Below are 18,072 nucleotides of genomic sequence, written 5' to 3' on the forward strand. Positions count from 1 at the left end.
ATGCACCTAAAGACACAGTTTAATCTGCTGCTGTGGATTTCTGCTCCATAACCTGCACAGATTTTGGTGCAGAATTTTCAGTGTCTTTGCGGAAATATTCCGCTCGTGTGAAACTTCCTGGTAGGAACCCTAGATCACATTTTAAGGCACATATCAAGAGTTATTTGAACCCATTAGGAAATGAAGTATGCCTTTAAAACATAGAAGATCAGGCATCAACATGTGACGTAATTTAGTTGCTGGAACATGTTGCCGCTAAGCCGTAGTAAGCGCACACAGATTATGACTAGTTGCCGTATTTCACCTGTACTTGCAATTCCATTTACCACCACTTGGCTGCAACGTGTTGAGCATCCTTACTGTAAACCAACTTTTCTGAAGTGTTTGCAACTGATTAAACAATACAAGTGATTAAATACTTGCATGCACAGATACGAGGGTGCTTTGTCGCGTCACGTTTAAGTAGTTTTTATTATGCAGTTAATGAAGCCGGAGAAAAAAAGTGATTATATTACTAAAGGTAGCAAAAGTATATAGCAAAGATTCTACTTCTCTTGTTTTTTCAATTCACTCCATGCTTTGGCTTCAAGGACTACATCAAAAGGACACTTGTGAAGGTACCCTCGTGATCACATAGGGTTACTAATTAACTGAAACAATTTATGGTCAATTCAGGTAAAATCCAGTGATGTGGGTGTCCAGTCTACACAGATATGTCAAGAATTTAAGCTCGTTAGTTCCTGGAAATTTCTCAAGAACTGACCTCAGCTTGTAATTGGAACAAATAACATCAGTGACGTCTAACAGGGAACATTGTGTATGATACAGATAAACATGTCACTTACCTTCAGCTCTGTCCTTCCTCTCAGTTCCACAATATATCCCTCATTTAAAGTTCTGAGGGTTTTGACAGTACTTTGGGAAACATGGATCCGATAGGCTGTAAAGGAATATAGGCATTAACCGACTGTGACACTGGAAAAGTAAAACGCACATAAAATATCTGTTTCCTGTTAATATAAACCAGTAATTGTTAGCCACCTTATTTATATTGTTGTTGGACATAAAGGCAAATTGGCAACATGTGAAGATCTAGTCACTCTTTCTGTCCCTACGATTCAGCACCACAAATACAGACATTTCTGCGTTACAGTCACATGATGACAGAACATGCCTATTTACATTAATCGGTCATTTTCTTTACTCACGTGACCCTGTTGATTCCATGCGGGAGGCAGTATTTACTGTGTCTCCAAAGAGGCAGTACCTTGGCATTGTTAGGCCCACTACACCTGCAACCACAGACCCTAGAAGAGAAAGTCGATAAACTCTCATTTAACTCATTGTCTGTAAATACAAAGTCACATTCAGCCAATATTAATGCAGTTTTTGTGCATTTTTTTTAGAAGTGGATTAAAACAAAATCGGAAATATAAAGAAAGGACTAAATTTCTTCATATTTTTTCTGTATGATTCCATATTAACCTGACAGTAAAAAATGGCATGCTTCATTAATTACCATAAAAACTCTATGCATCTGTAAGAAATCGTATGCAAAAGCAGATGCAGAAAGGACATTATATATATATATATATATATATATATATATATATATATATATATATATATATATAGGTGATGTACAACTATGAGGCAGTCCAAAACTGTGATACTTCTGTATGCATTATGCGTTATTTCTCTCCTTTTTTCAGCACAGCCTCTACAACTCCTTTAAGAGGTGACCCCCAAATTGCAAGAAAACGTGATAAAAAGGCCTCGTTCTGTGTAGCTGTGATACCGGACCAGAAGATCCATCATGAGATTTGTATTTATGAGTCTGGACAGATTGGGTAGCAACCCTGTGGAAGCTGCAATTGCCACAAAGCAGTTAGTTTTGCTCTAAAAAGACAACTAGTCGAGGGCTGAATACAATTTGTTTTACATAAGACGACTATTTAGTATCCATTTACTAGTGTTTTGGTTTTAGCAAATGCAGTAAATATGTTTTATAATAACAAGATTGTGTGTAACAGTTACATGATGCATTGATACATAGTTAGGACTGTTCACATTTGCGTTCATCAATTCAATTTTGTTTAATAATAGGAGCAGAACAAACTAGACTGATGGCAGTGCCAGTTATATGACGGGCACTAGCAGTGCCTGATGGACCCCCACTGACTATAACGGAGTCTGTTGGGCTTCCATCATCGTCTCTGTCAATTTACAGAAAAAAAAGCACTGGATACTGCATTTCTGAGAGAGGGCGCCGATCCACCTATGTTCCTGCACGCTTCAGACCGCACCGCCAATAGAAAGAACACATGGCCGGCAATGGAGCCGATCATACAGAGAGTCGCCCGCAAGCGGTGCGATTGTCTTATCGTGCAGGAGCATGGGCGGATCGGCGCCCGTGTGACTGAGCCCAGAATCTGCAACAGAGACTTCTAATGGAGTCAGTCTTCAACGCAGCCTGACTTTGATAAATTAAATGTAGAAAAATGTTATAAAATCGGCACACAATTTTATATGGAATTTCTATTTAATAACTTTATATCTTCAAAAAAGTCTTTCTGTCCCCAAAAAATGTCTTTTTTTTACTTCCTGTTGGCATGGAGAAGAGAAGCCAGGGGGAAGAAAAACAAACAATATTAGATTTGAAAAGAAGAAATGATAAGCTACATAGAATTATATGTTAAGGAAATAACATACAATGTATTTGTGAGATGCTGGCAGATGACAGGCGTGTGTGAATGTAGAGAATATTACCTGAATGCAAGCCTATACGTATCCTAACAGGGACGTCAGGCATGTGCCTCATTTTGAACGTTCCTACAGTACTGAGGATATCCAGAGACATGTTAGCAATTTCTGCGGCATGCCTATTTCCATTTCTCTTCGGAAGGCCTGATGCAACCATGTAGGCATCTCCTATGGTTTCTACCTGTTAACGAAAAAACACAGGGAACAATTCCTTACATATTACGGACTATTCTTAAGATGCCATTGTTGGCCACTTTTGAAGGAATGTGGTGATGCTGGAGCTTAGGTAAGAAATAAGAGAACTGTATCAAAATTTGTGCAGAGCAAAAGTGTTGTAGCCAATAGTAAATATTATATAATTATAATACATTCCACTTCTCACTTGCAAAGGCCCTTTGGAAAATTAAAGCAGCAATCTGAAAAGCAGCCATGGGCAACTTCTCCATTCTTCTATTGCACATGTATTGCTACATCTCCCTCAATGCTTATAGGAAAAAGGCTATACTGGTTTACATATAATCCATCAATATATTTATTCAGGTAAATACAACATATATATACTACAAACAAGCAACCAGATCATTGGCATGGTAGAATGGTTCAGGAAATGAAAATCTGTTTTCTTGTTCATATGTTGTAATGGACTATAAAAGGAATTCTAACATATATATATATAGTATGTGTAGAAAAAGTATATTTTTAAATGATGTTGAAACAGGTAAGGATATTTGTTCCTTAAGTTATGACTTTATGATTAAGTTCTGACCCACCTTATAGACATCATGACTTCCTATCACAGCATCAAACAATGTGTAGAGGTCATTAAGAAGGTCAACCACTTCGATAGGTTCACTCATTGCTGATATTGTGGTAAAACCCACTATATCACTGAAATATATTGTAACCTCATCAAACCCCTCTGGTTCCACTGTGCAGCCCATTTTTAAAGCTTCTGCAACGGATCTGAAATTCAAATAGATAGTAGAGTAGGCAACCAGTATAGAAAAACACATTTATATAGTATACACTGAATAGCCACCTTTTTTAGAGACATGCCTTTTCATAATTGTAAATTCCCAGAGTGCAGTATAAATACAAGTAAGCAAGTTTTTCATGGGTCAGTCTCAGTGTGAATCCACATTAGAATGGCAAAATCTATAAATCTGAGTGATTTTGAATAAGGCTTTGTTGACCCGATGACCCTGGAACTCCCTTCCAACTCTACCGTTCTATGATTCTACTGAAACCCCTTAAGGGCTTATTCAGATAGGCATATATCGGTCGGGTTTTCAGGCCCGGCCGATATACGCTGCCCCGCTCTGCAAGGGGAGGAGGCGGTCCTGGCCTGGAGCTAGTGCACTGAGAACCCACCTCTCTGCCCTCCCTCCGCCCCTTGCCACTGTTTGCAATGGGAGGGGCTGGGACAGACTGAATTTAGCTCCCATTGCAAGCAGTGGCGCGGAGCGGAGAGGGGGCGGTTGCTCAGTGCACTAGCTCCCGGCCAGGCCCGCCTCCTCCCCTTGCAGAGAGGGACAGCGTATATAGGCTGGGCGTGAAAACCTGACCGATAGACGCCTGTCTGAATAAGCCCTAAATCTCATGTATAACATTAAGAAAATCCTCATGACATGGCTTTTTGGGCTTCCTTGAGGACAGTTTTTTTAAAAACACTGTTTAGGTATATTAATATTTTGTGGTCATAATATTTTTTGCAAAATCACAAGAAAACATTATGGTTTTGCACAAGTGAGCCAAAAAAATTATAGCATTACCTGCAACATGTTAATATACCCTTCCATCAACCCTGTTTCCCTGAAAATAAGACATACCCTGAAAATAAGACATAGCATGATTTTCCAGAATTTTTGAGGATGCAAAATGATTTTTCAGGCTTTTTGAGGATGCTGGAAATATAAGCCCTACTCCAAAATTAAGCCCTGCTAACAGTTATTTTAAAAAGTCAATTTAAATAGTGTCCAGGCAGCTATACATGTAAAAAAGTTAAACCTTTTTGAACAAAAATTAATATAAGACACTGTCTTATTTTCGGGGAAACACTGTAGTTGCCATCTTAACACACAATCTAACTATCTGAGTCTAACAGATCTTCATCGACACACATCCATTACTGTAAGTAACGCAGAGTCTGTTCTCCACATTCATGTATTACCGTTCATATAATAAAGCCATTAATCAGAAAGTCTGCAACGTGATAAACACTGACTAATTACTTACGGAGGTAACATTTGTGTTAAGAGCTTTTCTGTTTTCTGTTTTTCTATCTCTAGTTCCTCTGTCCTTTCCCGTATTAAATCCTCAAGGTTGCTTGAGTATTGTTCCAACATGCGCAGCATGGAATCAATGATGTTTGTTTTCTTCCCTTTATTGATATTTTTAAACTGCACATTAAAGAGAGAAAAAGTATATTTTTACGGTTCACAAACTGAATCGGTCTATCAGAACTGTATAAATTAGCTGTAGGGAGTTTATACTTACCCATCCCCCGCCTAGTCTATTGGAACAGGTTTTAGGGGGAAGGAATGGCTATTCATTTTTAACTATTACTTAAAATGCGAAGTGATTGGGCAGCTCGAAATTTACATTTACCTGATACCTACAACATCCGAAAATTCAGCTGTCACTGTAGTTACCTGCAACATCGTATTTCACATTCACAATGGTCCAGGACGTTGGGGAGATATTTCATGAGGTCTTTACACTGAACTGATTTAGTCATTCCTGTGCCTTTCCTGATACATTAAAAGAACACAATTTCCTGGCTTTACATGGTCAAAAGGATTGTAAACTATTGATGGTCTATCCTTTAGCATAGGTCATCCATAGCAGATTGGCGAGGGTCTGCTGGATAAGACCCTCAGCAATAAGCTGTTCTTTAGGCCGATGTGTTCGTACACTGAGCTGATTTCTGTAGGAAGCAGACAGCTCCATTTCCACTGTAGTGGCCAGGATTGGTATTGCAGGCATTGAAGTGAATGGGAACGTTTTCTGCAATACCAAGCTTGGCCACTGCAGTGGGAATATAGCTGTCTACTTCCTGCTCAGTGTATGAGCACACCAGCCCATAGAACAGTGGATCAGAGGGAATCTGTGGTGGCAGACACCTGCCAATCTACTATTGATGGCCTATCCTTAGAATTGACCATCAACAGTTTACAACTGGACAACTCCTTTAAGACATTACAGATTACCAACGACCATAATGTTCTCTTCATGCACACATGTACTGCTATGACAGATACAAACAACATATCACATCCTACGGTAGCTTTCTGGACCCTTGTGCACAAGACATAGATAGAAGGGGAATATGAATGTTGATTGCCTAATGAATACTGTTTGACCAGCAGTTGGACCCTGAATGGTCATACACTTATTACCCATCCTGTGGATATGTGATAAATGTTGTTGGTGCTCCAACCCCTTTAATGCAATTTAAGTTATTCAACATGTATCAACTTCACATTTTGTATCAAAAAATTAACTTCTCACTTGGTCAAATATTTCATCAAAGGTAGGACGTCTGTCCGGCACTTCATTCCAGCACTGTTTCATGAGCACAATGCACTCCATAGGAGCATGGTCAGGAGACACCACAGGACGGCACAAAGGAGGAGGTTTTTTAATCTTTGGGATGATTTCTGAAATGCAGATAGTATTGATATTGAACATTGATATATATGTACTTACATTCAAAGAAGACCAAATAATGATTATTAGAGCAGCAAAAACAAAAAGAGTTACATTGTTTTTCTCGTGACTTTTCATGTCACTTGGCCAAGTGCTCCTTGTCCATCAATATTAACATTTCAGAAGATTCTGCTATGACCTGTGATATTTAATGTCCCAGACCATGAATGACTATAAAATATAACCCTCTCTAATCGTGAAAAAAACAGAACTTTTATGGGCAAAATAACGTTTTATAAGTGTCATCTGAATATACATTAAGACTAGAGATGAGCGAGCAAGCTCGTTTAAGGCTGATGCTCGAGCGAGTATTTGTCTTTTCGAGTAACTGATTACTCGTCCGAGCACCATGCAGGGGGGGGGGGGGGCGGGGGGAGAATGAAAGAGATCTCTCCCCCCCCCCCCTCTCTCCGTCACTCCCCCGCATGGTGCTCAGACCAGTAATCAGTTACTCGAAAAGACCGATGCTCGCTCGAGCATCAGCCTTAAACGAGCGTGCTCGCTCATCTCTAATTAAGACATTACTACTGCATTCTTCTTTTGCATAATTAGATAAACATTGGCTTTGTCTTATGCGCCAAAGAAAAAATTGTACTGTGTTAGTACTGCTTGGGCTACGATCACACAGCATTTAGGCAATACATCCAGCCTAAAACCTTAAATTGGATGTTATTCGTATCATCAACTGATTCTGTCAGAAGTCAAGACTTGCCACAAAAATAGCGCTGAGTAGTATCTATCTGGGAAATGTATTCAGATGAATGGGCATCCATGTAAAATACAAGGATAGCTCAGGTCTGGTTGGATCTCTGTTCTGGTTAATAGTGGAGGGTCCTGGGCAGGGGAACTCATTGTATGATGTTCTTAAACAGGTTTTCTGGGCAAATACTATCCCCAGAATGGGCAATCAATAGTTGCTTGACTACAGTCCACCGTGCCGGCTGATCAGCTGTTCAGGCGCCCGCTATTGGTGCCACAGCACAAAGGGGTACGGAGTGAAATCAGTTAGCTCCAACTTGTGTAGTGACCTGAACTCATAATTACAAACTGGGGTCTCATTAAAATCAATGAGAGCTGTGCCTACAATTACAAGCACTGGTCATTACGCAGGGGTCAGAACTAACTGCTTCCGCTCCATACCTCTGTGTTGAGAGTGGTCGCCGGATCAGCTGATCGGCCTGAGTCCCCAGCGGTGGACCCCATCCAAATGGCGACTTATCCTGGGGATAGGTCATCAATAGTATTTGAATGGAAAACTCATTTAAGCCCTAATAGGACATACAGACTGGGGTTGTCTTCAGAAAACCAATCCTTTGTGGGCGTAACTCTAGCCCAAACACAGTGTGAATACTTTATGCTCCTGTTAGGCCAAGTGCACACCACCGGGTCGGATACCGCATGTGAGATCCCGCAGCCCTGCATGCCTGTCCGAATGCTTTTTCTTCTGTACTGCGGATGTGTTGACCTGAGCACTGGCGCACAGGCGCAGTACAGATGTGACCGTGCCATTACTAGGCGATGACGCGGATCAATGGAAGCCATCTACACAGAATCCGGCTCAAAATAGAGCATGCTGCGATTTTCCTCCCGCAAGCAAAAAAAAAAAATTGCAATTAATTTCCGCTCATGGGCATAGAAACCCGCTTTTAGAATGCATGCTATGGCAGGTATTTGCTGCAGAATCCGGAGGCGGAAGCCCGCTGCGGATTCCACAATGCAAATCCGTCCGTGTGCATTGGGCCTAATAGAGAGAAAGAGAATGCATGCACCTTTTGTAGTTCTATCATCTAGATTAAGGCTAGATGATAAAATGGCAATATATTAGAGAGGCTTAGGAGCCATTCACACCACTTTAAACACTATGTCCCGGGGTTAAATCAGAGGGTTCCAACTGAATCCACAAAAATGGGATTTATCTGGAACCCTGAGACTGAACTAAAGGCTGTCATTGTTTAAAAAGAGATCATTAAAGTCTCGGCTGAGCAGGCTTCCATTTGTGCGAGACAGAATAGCGCAATTAAACCATGATATTCAGTCTGGTACAAATGACAGAAGCGAACAGAAACCTGCTGAAACGGAAACCTTATTGTTCTGTTTCTGGGTTTCGTTTGAATTCTGTTCTCAAGGATTCAGACAGTACCCTATGATGGAACCCGGGGACATTGTGCTTTTACCTTGGTGTGACTGCGCCCTGAATTGTACTGAAGGAAAACATTTGTAGATTACATATATGGCTTGCAACTTTGTTTCAGTTGCTTCATTAGAAACTGCAAGTGAAGAAGCGGTCAGCATTGAACTTTGGAAGTACAATATAAAAAGCAAATATATAACCAACAGCTAACAATGTTAAAACCTTAAATGATAAACATTAATCGCAATCAACATGTTATTCACAATGTATTTACCTTCAGGAGTTAGTTCCAAAGTACAAAACGGGGGCCCCCGCACCACTACCTCTTGCATAATGATGGAAAAGCTATAAACATCTCCAGTGAATGAGCCATGCAGAGCTTCACGTGCGTCTCTCAACAGCTCCGGTGCTGTCCAGAGTAATTCTGTAAGAGGATAGAAGGATATAAAATATTACATTTAAGGCCTAACCCAAAAAATGTTAGTGTGTACAGTCGTGCTCAAAGGTTTACACACCAGGCATAGTTTCAGATTAAACTATTATGCATCACACACACGATTATTAAAGATCTGCTCTGTTGAATTTTTTTTCATTCATTATGTAGCTACCCCCTCAGTATATATAAATTGTCTAGTATTACCTGGGTTAGTTATTCCTTTCTATCTGAAACTTCTGACCTCTTTCTACTCAGGTGATCACAAGCTCAGATTTACTTGGGTTTATTTGTTCAGTTTCTAGTCAGTTTCTCAGTCTGTGTGATAGTGTTGCATGGACTCTGCCTCAAAAACTGCTTAGATGGGGACACACACTCCTGTCACACAGTCTCTGTCACACAGTTATAATAGAGGAGATCACAGCTCTTCTCCCTGACTCTATACTTATGGACGGTAGCTTATTTAGAAGAATATAGAAGGCAATGATAATTTAATTGTTCCAGCAGGCAAAAATGGTATAGCCTCAGCTAATGCTGTGCTGATGCATCATGGGATAGATGTGAAACTGAAAGTAAAATATATCACTATTAGGATGGTGCCTGATAAGTATCAGTCAGGGGACTACACTATTATTATTATTATTATTATACAAATAATGACATGACAATTTTTTTTTTAAAGCACCAAAATTCAATTAAAAAAAGTCTAACCAATTGGCAACATGTAATGTACATACAGGGCCACCAAGATCAGAGATCGTGGCAATTTAACCCCATAGATGGCATTGTCAATCCACAAGGTGTGGCATATATGGGTTTTGGAAAGGGGGATCCCTCCTTCCACCTAATGGCACCCTCAGGATTTGATTGCAGTGTGTCAATGATTGCTAAGGCAGTCAGAGACCAAATCATGGCCTTCCAGTCTGCCATTTACTGTGGCCCATTAGACAGAACCATAGGCAGGATTGAATAGGCCTAGTGACAGACAATATATACTACATTATATAAGTTATGTTATGTAAGCCATCGGATGACAGGAACTTCAAGCTCTCTTGTGGGATGAATAAATTGTACAAAAAAAAACAAATATACTGTTTTCGTATGTTATTGGAAAAATAAAAAAAACAAGACAAATTTATTGACATGTTTGTAATGACACACTATTAAAAAAAAAAAAAAAAACTATTCTAGAATTGCTGTTTTTGGTGTCCTATCCCCCCCCCCCCCCCCAAAAAAAAAAAGAAATATAAAGCAATCATTAAGTGATATGCACCCCAAAATGAGTTGATGAAAACATTAACTCATCCCATCAAAGCCCTATACAGCTCTGTAGATGGAAAACTAGAAAAGTTATGGTGCACCGAATATGGCGAAACTAAAAATATTTATTTTTATGTAAAATGCTTTTATTGTGCAAAAGCAGTAAAATGTTTTTAACCACTTAATGCCACAGGACGTAAATGTATGTCCTGGCTGTGGGGGACTTAACGCAACAGGATATACACTTACGCCTTGGGGATAGCGCGGGATCAGAAGAGATCCCATGCTATCCGGCAGCGGGAGGCAGTTGTCACCGATAGCTGGACTCCTGCTGCAACAGCAGGGATGCATCGGGACAGCGACCTTTGCTATTAAACCCTTACACGCCGCGATCTATGTATATTGCGGCATGTAAATGCTTCACAGAGGAAGCACGCTCCCTCTATGACGTCCTCAGACTCTCACGATAAAATGGAGGGCTGACAGGTTGCCATGGCAACAGGGTGCTAGCTACAGGCGTCCTGCTTTGCCATTGCCTATGATCGCTAGTACAAGTGATAAGGCATTGCAGGACAGAAGTCCTGCAATGCTTTATCATAGCAATCATTGCAGCTATAGTACAAATCCCCAACAGGGATATGAAAAGGGTAAAAAGGAGTTAAAGATCGTGTAAAAAAAGGAAAAATGCAAAAAAAAAAAGTTTAAAAACTTCTTTATGTGCTTTTCCCCTAATAGTATAAAAAATATATAAATCCCACATATTTGCTATCGTGGTATTCGTAATGACTCATACAACAAATTGAACACACTTTTTATTCTGCACAGCAAAAAGTGTAAAAAAAACACCTAAAAAACAAATAAATAAAAAAGGGATCAAAAAAGCCCTATGTACCCCAAAATGGTACCCATGAAAACTACAGCGTGTCACGCAAAAAAACAAGCTCTCACAGAGCTCCGTACATGGAAAAATAAAAAAAATTATAGGACTTTAAGAAAAACAAATAATTTCCAAAAAGGGGTTTTATTGCAGAAAAGTAGAAAAATCTAAAAAAAAAACAAAAAGAATTTTGGTATCGTAATTGTACCGACCAGCAGAACAAAATGTATTGTGTGATTTATGCTGCAAGGTTGACGTAAAAAAAAGTTAATGGCTAACAAAAATATGTGATATTTCTAGCGAGCTTTCGAACCTACTTAGAGTTCTTCCTCGGGCTAACACTGCACCAAACTTGTTTCCTTCTAGTGTGCAGCATGACTCAAACACAGGATCCAAAATGAAAGAGCAACTTGTTGATTTTGGGGACTTTTTTTATTGGGCACCATATCAGGTTTGCAGAGACCTTGAGGTGCCAAGACATATAAAAACACCTTCCAAAGACTTAATTTAGAAAACCCCACCTTAAGGAAATCATAAAGGATATAGGGAGTGTTTTAGAATTTTGCTTTGGAATGAATAATTACAATACTTTACTTTTCATTACTTTTATTTAATTCCTGTGAAACACCTAAAGAGATAAGATACTTTGTAAGTGCCAACTTTTAGGTGCTCATTTTTAAAATTAGGTGATTATTAATATATTATATTTCCCTCAAAGTCACTTCAGAACTAAATTGGTCCCTTAAAAATAGTTTTTGAATATTTTCTGCAAAATTTGAAAAATTCTCCCTGTACTTATAGGCTTTCTGATGTCTAAAAAAAACTAAGAGGACACTTACAAAATGATGCCATCATAAACTGGACGTACGGTAAATGTTGTTTATTGGCTTTTTTTGTGTGGCATATGTATCTGTCTTAGAGCTCCTTCCCACGGACGGAAATCTGCTGCGTTGCCCGCAGCTATTAGCCTCTATTGAACCTAATAGCACAATGCTTATGGTGCGGAATTCCACCACGGAATTCCGCACCATGAAATCACCCGACCTCACCCGCGGCATGCTCTATTTGCTGCGGGTCTACGCAGGGACGGCTTCCATTGCAGTCAATGGAAGCCATCCGTCACGCTATCTTCCGCTGTAGCACAGCGGAAGATAGCGTGAAACCGCTTTTCCGCCTACCGCCAGCCACGTACTGTGACGCTGTAGGTGTGTCATATGACGAGGCTAGCGCGTCACATGGCGCTGCGGCGCGTCACGTGCTCTATTGCGCATGCGCGCTGAAGCGTCCTGCAGGACGTAGGACGCCGGATCCGGAGGTAAGTATTGGGATCTCTGGGGGGGGGGGGGGGGCGCCATGACGGGCCGTGTGAAGTCGGCCTTATACACAGAAAAATTCAGTTTATAAATTGTGAATTCTACAAACTTTTCTGTAAATTTAGGATTTTTTTTATAGTGTTAGTAAACACAAAACATATTGACCAAAATAGTCTTAGAATCCCTTGGATAGGTAAAATTGGCTGCGGCTTTAAACTTGATTTAACTTGATTCAAACAATAGGCCATTTTCTGATGACACATTCCCTTTAACATTGTATATTGTCTTCTTTTTCATCAATAATGGCTTGTTTTCCTCTGTGATAGCTGGGATTGAGGCCCTTTATTTTCTCATGTGTTACAGCTGCCCATTCCTCTTGGTAACAAACCTCAAGAGTCAGTAAATGCCAGTAAATGCTTTGCTTTTCTAGCATGAACTACATGTTTGAGTTCTCCTCAAAGTGTCTCAGTGATGTTGAGGTTAGTAGATTGTGATGGCCACTCCAGAACCTTCACCTTATTCTGCTGCAGCCACCTAAGGTCCAACTTGGTCTTGTGGGGCACCTATCGCTTTGGACATGGTGTCTAAACTGCAGGCAGCATATTACAGAGCAGAGCAAGCTGAACTATAGTCCATTATGGTCCATTAGGTCCGTGGGAGGTCCATTGGAGAAAGACCTTGGAGAGGTCCATGCAGGTAATTGTAGAGAGAGAGTGAGCTCCTGCTGCCGGCTGAAAAGCCATGAACCTATCAGGGGTGAACAGCTCTTAGGCTGATGGACTTTATGCTATGTGTTGAGGCACTAGGCCTGTATTGGTAGACAAGATAAAGTCTATGTTATTTAGCGGCCAGGGACTGGTATATATTTGTGTACACTGTGACAAATATCAACATAGGGTTTTTTTGCTGTTGATTTACCACAAATAAAGGACGGATTTATCACATTTTTCTATAACCTCTGGTGTGGATGTGGTTTACTGGTGTGCATCCATACATCTGGTGGAGGAAAAAACGTGATCCAATGAGCTAATAACTCCCAACTTGTCACATATGGTGCTTTGGATGCTGCCAAGAAAATGGCGCACAAATATTGCTATGGTGGCTTGAAAGGCCCGATGTCCTGTGGTGAGTGGAAAGTGTTGGTCTCTATGGATAAAAAGTGATATGTTGAAACTAAAGAGCCAGGAAGGCTGAAAGCTGGAAACTGCATGTGAAAAGTCTGCTGCTGGAATTGCAAAGACTTCAATGGCCGTCAGCCCAGTGTCTGTGTATGAAAGACTTCACATATAAAAAGGGACAGCATACCAGGAAGGTCGAAACGTTGCCTGTCTTTAACATGGAAGAATAAAAATCTTCATATTTTAAATGTCACCATGTATGCTGCCACTTTTTTATGTGAAGTTGGGGGAATCTGAGGATTCTGGTTCCCGGTTTGGCTCTGCATTTTTTTCCACCTCATCCTGTTTGGATTTCTTTGACTTGAGTGCTGTTGGGCTCTGCAACTTCAACTGTGTATGAGAGACTGTCTTTATTCTTGATGAAAAACGGTTGCTGCTGTGGAGTTGCCATGGAGGAACTCCTAAAGATGTACCTGGTGTGGCAGCGAGAGTGGACTGCTGAACTAAAAGTTTCTGTTCTAGAAATAATGTGGCTGAAGACAAAGGCAAATAAGGTTGAGCAGCAGCGCATGGTTCTGGAAGAGGAGTGTGTCCACCTCAGATGTGAAGTTGTAAAGGTACGTGCTGAAGTAGAAGAGAAGTGTTGCTCTGTAAAAGAAGAGTTTAACCAGGGGGTACTGGAAGCAGAAAGCAAGGTAAGAGAACTTGCAGAAGTTCTCAGGCTGAGTGCTCATACGTAAGAAGCACTGAAGCAATGGTTGTTGGCAGAAAAGGAAGCTGTCAGATAATGCACTCTCATAGGGGAGGCCAAGAGGCGAAGGTCTACGACAGAAGAAGAAGGTGCCAGACAAAAGGCTGAAAGAAGAAGATTCCTGAAAAAGAAAATAAAGGCTGAGGTCTCCTTGCAGCAGAAGGCAGATGAGAATGAACAACTAAATAGATTGTTGAAAAGGAAAGCGCTCCAAGAGAAGATGGAGATGAGAGATGTCCTTAAGGGAAAGGCTATATTACAGGGGCTAATAATGCAGTTGGGCCTGAAGTAAAACACCTGTTGGCTGTCAATCAGGTTGTTATTAAGAAGGTTAAGAGATGTATGAAAACTAAGCTTTCTGAGAGGGTGGGCTGTGGCCATGGTCCAGAAACCCTAACACTTAGAGGTAAAGTCAAGTCATTGGGAAAGTCTATTGTGCCAGAATGGGGTGCAGATGCAGCAGTGTTTGAAAAATCTATGATGTCAACAGTGAAAGAAAAGGTTAGTTAAAGTACCAAAATGAGTAATACAGAGGGATGTGATGGGGGCATGGAGTAGAACCCAATAATGATGAGAACCTATCCAAAAATTCAAACTACTGGTCAGAAAACTGTTGGACAAAATCTGGAAGACATAAGTGTTTTAACCAGTGAAGATGGCAGTAAATATGAGTTGGTGTGTCTGACAGAAGACAGACAAGTGCTGGAAGTGAAAGCAGAGAAGGAATGGAAAGCGTCAAAGTCTGGGATGCTTGAGTCACAAGGAGAATGTACCAGTTACAGTGAAGAGAACGTGTAGGTGTCTTTCAGATAATATCTTTGAGTCTAGGAGCTTTGACCTGGAGGATTAAATCAGGTGACAAGACCTACAGCCTTAGTCAGAGGGAGGAAATATGTAGGAACGCAGTTGAGTGAACGGCCATAAGAGGGCTTAAGCGAAGTTTACTTAAATAAATATTTGTCAGGGAAAGAGTTTATGCAGGTAATACCTGTCAGCAGAGACATAACGTGAAGCTTCTGGTCCCCAATGCAAATTCTGTAACATGGACCCCAAATATAATGCTTTATTCATAGTACTGGGCTCCCCATATGGAGAAGAGAGGTCTTATGGGTCCCCTAAGACTCCTGGGCCCGGGTGTAACTGCATGCCCTATAGTTATGCCACTGCCTGTCAGGGTGTGGCTGAGGGGAAAGAAACCCTCTAGAATTGCTCAGGCCTAGATCCATTGCAGACAAAGCCATGGCCCATTAGGTCCCTGGGGGGTCTATTGGAGAGAGACCTCAGAGAAGTCCAAAGTGAGCTCCTGCTGCCAGCTGACATTGGTAACGGCCCCTGGGTTGGGTATAACCTGGATGGGTATGATGTGATGGACTATATGCGATATGTTAAAGCACTAGGCCTGTATTGGTAGACAGGATAAAGTCCATGTCATTTAGCATCCAGATGGCCAAGGACTTGTATATATTTGTGTACACTGTGACAAGGAACAACAGTGTGATGAATGTGTTGATTTATGTTGATTTACCACAAATAAGGGACGGATTTATCAAGTTTTACTAAAACTTCTGCCCTGGAGATGATTTACTGGTGTGTGACCATCCGTCTGGTCCACACAAATTGTTACACTATATATTCATCTACTCAGCTTCTCCTTTTCTATAACATGCTGACCACAATTTCCTTTATGTTTCATATCAGTGTTATGTTGGATAGTTCACTCTGGTGCAGCTTGCTACCTGATAAATGCAAGTTCTCCAATAAGATGCTACATTCATTCTGGAATCAATTTTGACTCTTTTTGCCACTGTAGTTTATTGACTCCGATAACAGCACATATCTGCCTTCATGTTTCATGGTAGTGATGGTATACTTCTCTTCATAGGCCTTGCCGACTCACCTCCACACAGAGTTTATATTTATGACCATAAAGTTCAGTTTTGGTTTCATCCTTTCAAATTATTTTGCTGCAGAAGTTTTCAGGCTTCTGTTTCTTTTCCCAGATAGTCCAGGACTAATGTTAGAATAGCGCCTCCTGCTGTTTCTATTGAAGAGACTTTCTGTGTCCAGTCTACCTCAAGAAGGGCTCAGTCAGATAAGCGGGGTTTTTTTTTGAGCACCTATTGAATTCAATGAATGGCTGAGCGCTGCCTTTGATTGGCTGAGCGCTGTGACCACTCACAGTCAGCGCTCAGCTGTCATTCAATGAATGGGTGAGCGCTGCCTGTGATTGGCTGAGCACTCAGCCAATCAGACACAGCCCTTTCAGGAGGCAAGGATTTTTAAATCGCTGGCAAGAGAAGAAGCTTCAGAAGAGTGCCGGGGAGCCAGCGAGAAGACATGCCGGAGCCCCAACAGCGTCGGAGAGGTGATGTATTATTTTTTTTTTTATTTAACAGCAGCATGATTATATTTCCAGTCCTTCCTCAAAAATCACTGCGAGGGTTGCCTGCATCCCATTGCTTTCAATGGGGTCGGTGGTAGTAGTGCCAGCCCCATTGAAAGCAATGGGATGGCATTGCGGTCCTTTGCCACAGCTGTGACAGCTGTGCAGGGGATTCCTTCATCCCCACGGCCAGTCCCCTTGTCACTGAACACTGTAAGTAATATAATTGCAAATATAAAAAAAATGTTTAAGCTCTATTTCAAATTTATAGCACAAATACTTAAAAGTATGGAATCTATTTCCTTCTATGTAGGTGTCCAACACACTTGCCGTGTGCCCGAGAGGATACCTGTCCATGTGCTATCTGATATATGGATATCCCACGCATTGACATGTGATGAGTTTCTTTACGTGAATCATTGGCCCACATTAAAAAACGGGAGGTGAATAGCGCCATAGGCTCTAATGGCTCCATGTACTGTCCCTGAATTAAGATGGATAGCACACAGACCCAAGTACGCTAATATGCTGGAGGCCTAAATCTGCAACACAGTGTAGCCCTAATTCCTTCATCGTCATCTCAATCTGTGTGTGTCAGCCTAAGTGTACATAATAATAGATAGCTTTATCTGACCAATATTCCGAAATTACAGAATGGTGTTTTGGAGGCGCATTATTTTCTAAAAGGGGGCCTGTGCCCTGTGACCTCCTTGGCAAATCACTAGCTTTAGCATTGGCACTGCTGAGGCCATTGACTGACTACAGCAGTCCCAAGTCTAGATAGCACATAATCCACTGTGCACAGAAGTACGTGAAGACCGAAGGGCCTAAAAGAAAAAAAATTCCACCGGAAAAACCCTTTAAGGGGCATTACTTAGACATTTATATCATTTACATGATTTGCCATAAATGTCTGATAGTTGCAGGTCGAAGAGGTGGACCCCACATCTATCTCAAGAACAGATTCAGCCTGTTCTTGGGTGCAAAGATGGCCATAATTTCAGGGGTGCTAAAGGGGTTCACTACAGTAATAACTTTAAGGGCTTGTTTCTTTACACAGTCATAGAGTATCATTGTTATATTTACCGAGTGCAGAAGGCTCTTCATGTGCAATCCTTTGCTCTTGTAAAACCTCATTGTAACCATAATCAGTCACTTTTAAAACAAAACGTCCATCTACAACACAGTTTCCAGACTTGAGCCGACCATGAACAAATTTTCGGTGATGCAAGTGTTTCATACCCTGTGTAGAACATATGTGTGCAATCATTTTTACTTCTTTTAAAAATGCAACATGATACATACATGCCAACATTTACACAGTGTACTCACCTT

At 40.9% G+C, this 18,072-nt stretch overlaps 1 protein-coding gene across 1 annotated transcript in view; it reads right to left on the reverse strand.

Annotated features, from left to right (window-relative positions):
* GUCY2F (guanylate cyclase 2F, retinal) overlaps positions 1–18,072 on the reverse strand; it is a 76,682-nt gene that overhangs the window by 20,188 nt on the left and 38,422 nt on the right. Inside the window, exons 11-18 of the mRNA XM_066582111.1 lie at positions 17,824–17,980; positions 8,877–9,026; positions 6,274–6,422; positions 4,999–5,162; positions 3,534–3,726; positions 2,770–2,944; positions 1,209–1,307; positions 846–940 (exon numbers count right to left, since the gene is read on the reverse strand). Of these exons, the coding sequence (XP_066438208.1) occupies positions 846–940; positions 1,209–1,307; positions 2,770–2,944; positions 3,534–3,726; positions 4,999–5,162; positions 6,274–6,422; positions 8,877–9,026; positions 17,824–17,980 (1,182 nt within the window). The remainder of the gene's footprint in view (positions 1–845; positions 941–1,208; positions 1,308–2,769; positions 2,945–3,533; positions 3,727–4,998; positions 5,163–6,273; positions 6,423–8,876; positions 9,027–17,823; positions 17,981–18,072) is intronic.

Source organism: Eleutherodactylus coqui, chromosome 10 (genome assembly GCF_035609145.1).
Source record: "Eleutherodactylus coqui strain aEleCoq1 chromosome 10, aEleCoq1.hap1, whole genome shotgun sequence".
Taxonomy (NCBI): domain Eukaryota; kingdom Metazoa; phylum Chordata; class Amphibia; order Anura; family Eleutherodactylidae; genus Eleutherodactylus; species Eleutherodactylus coqui.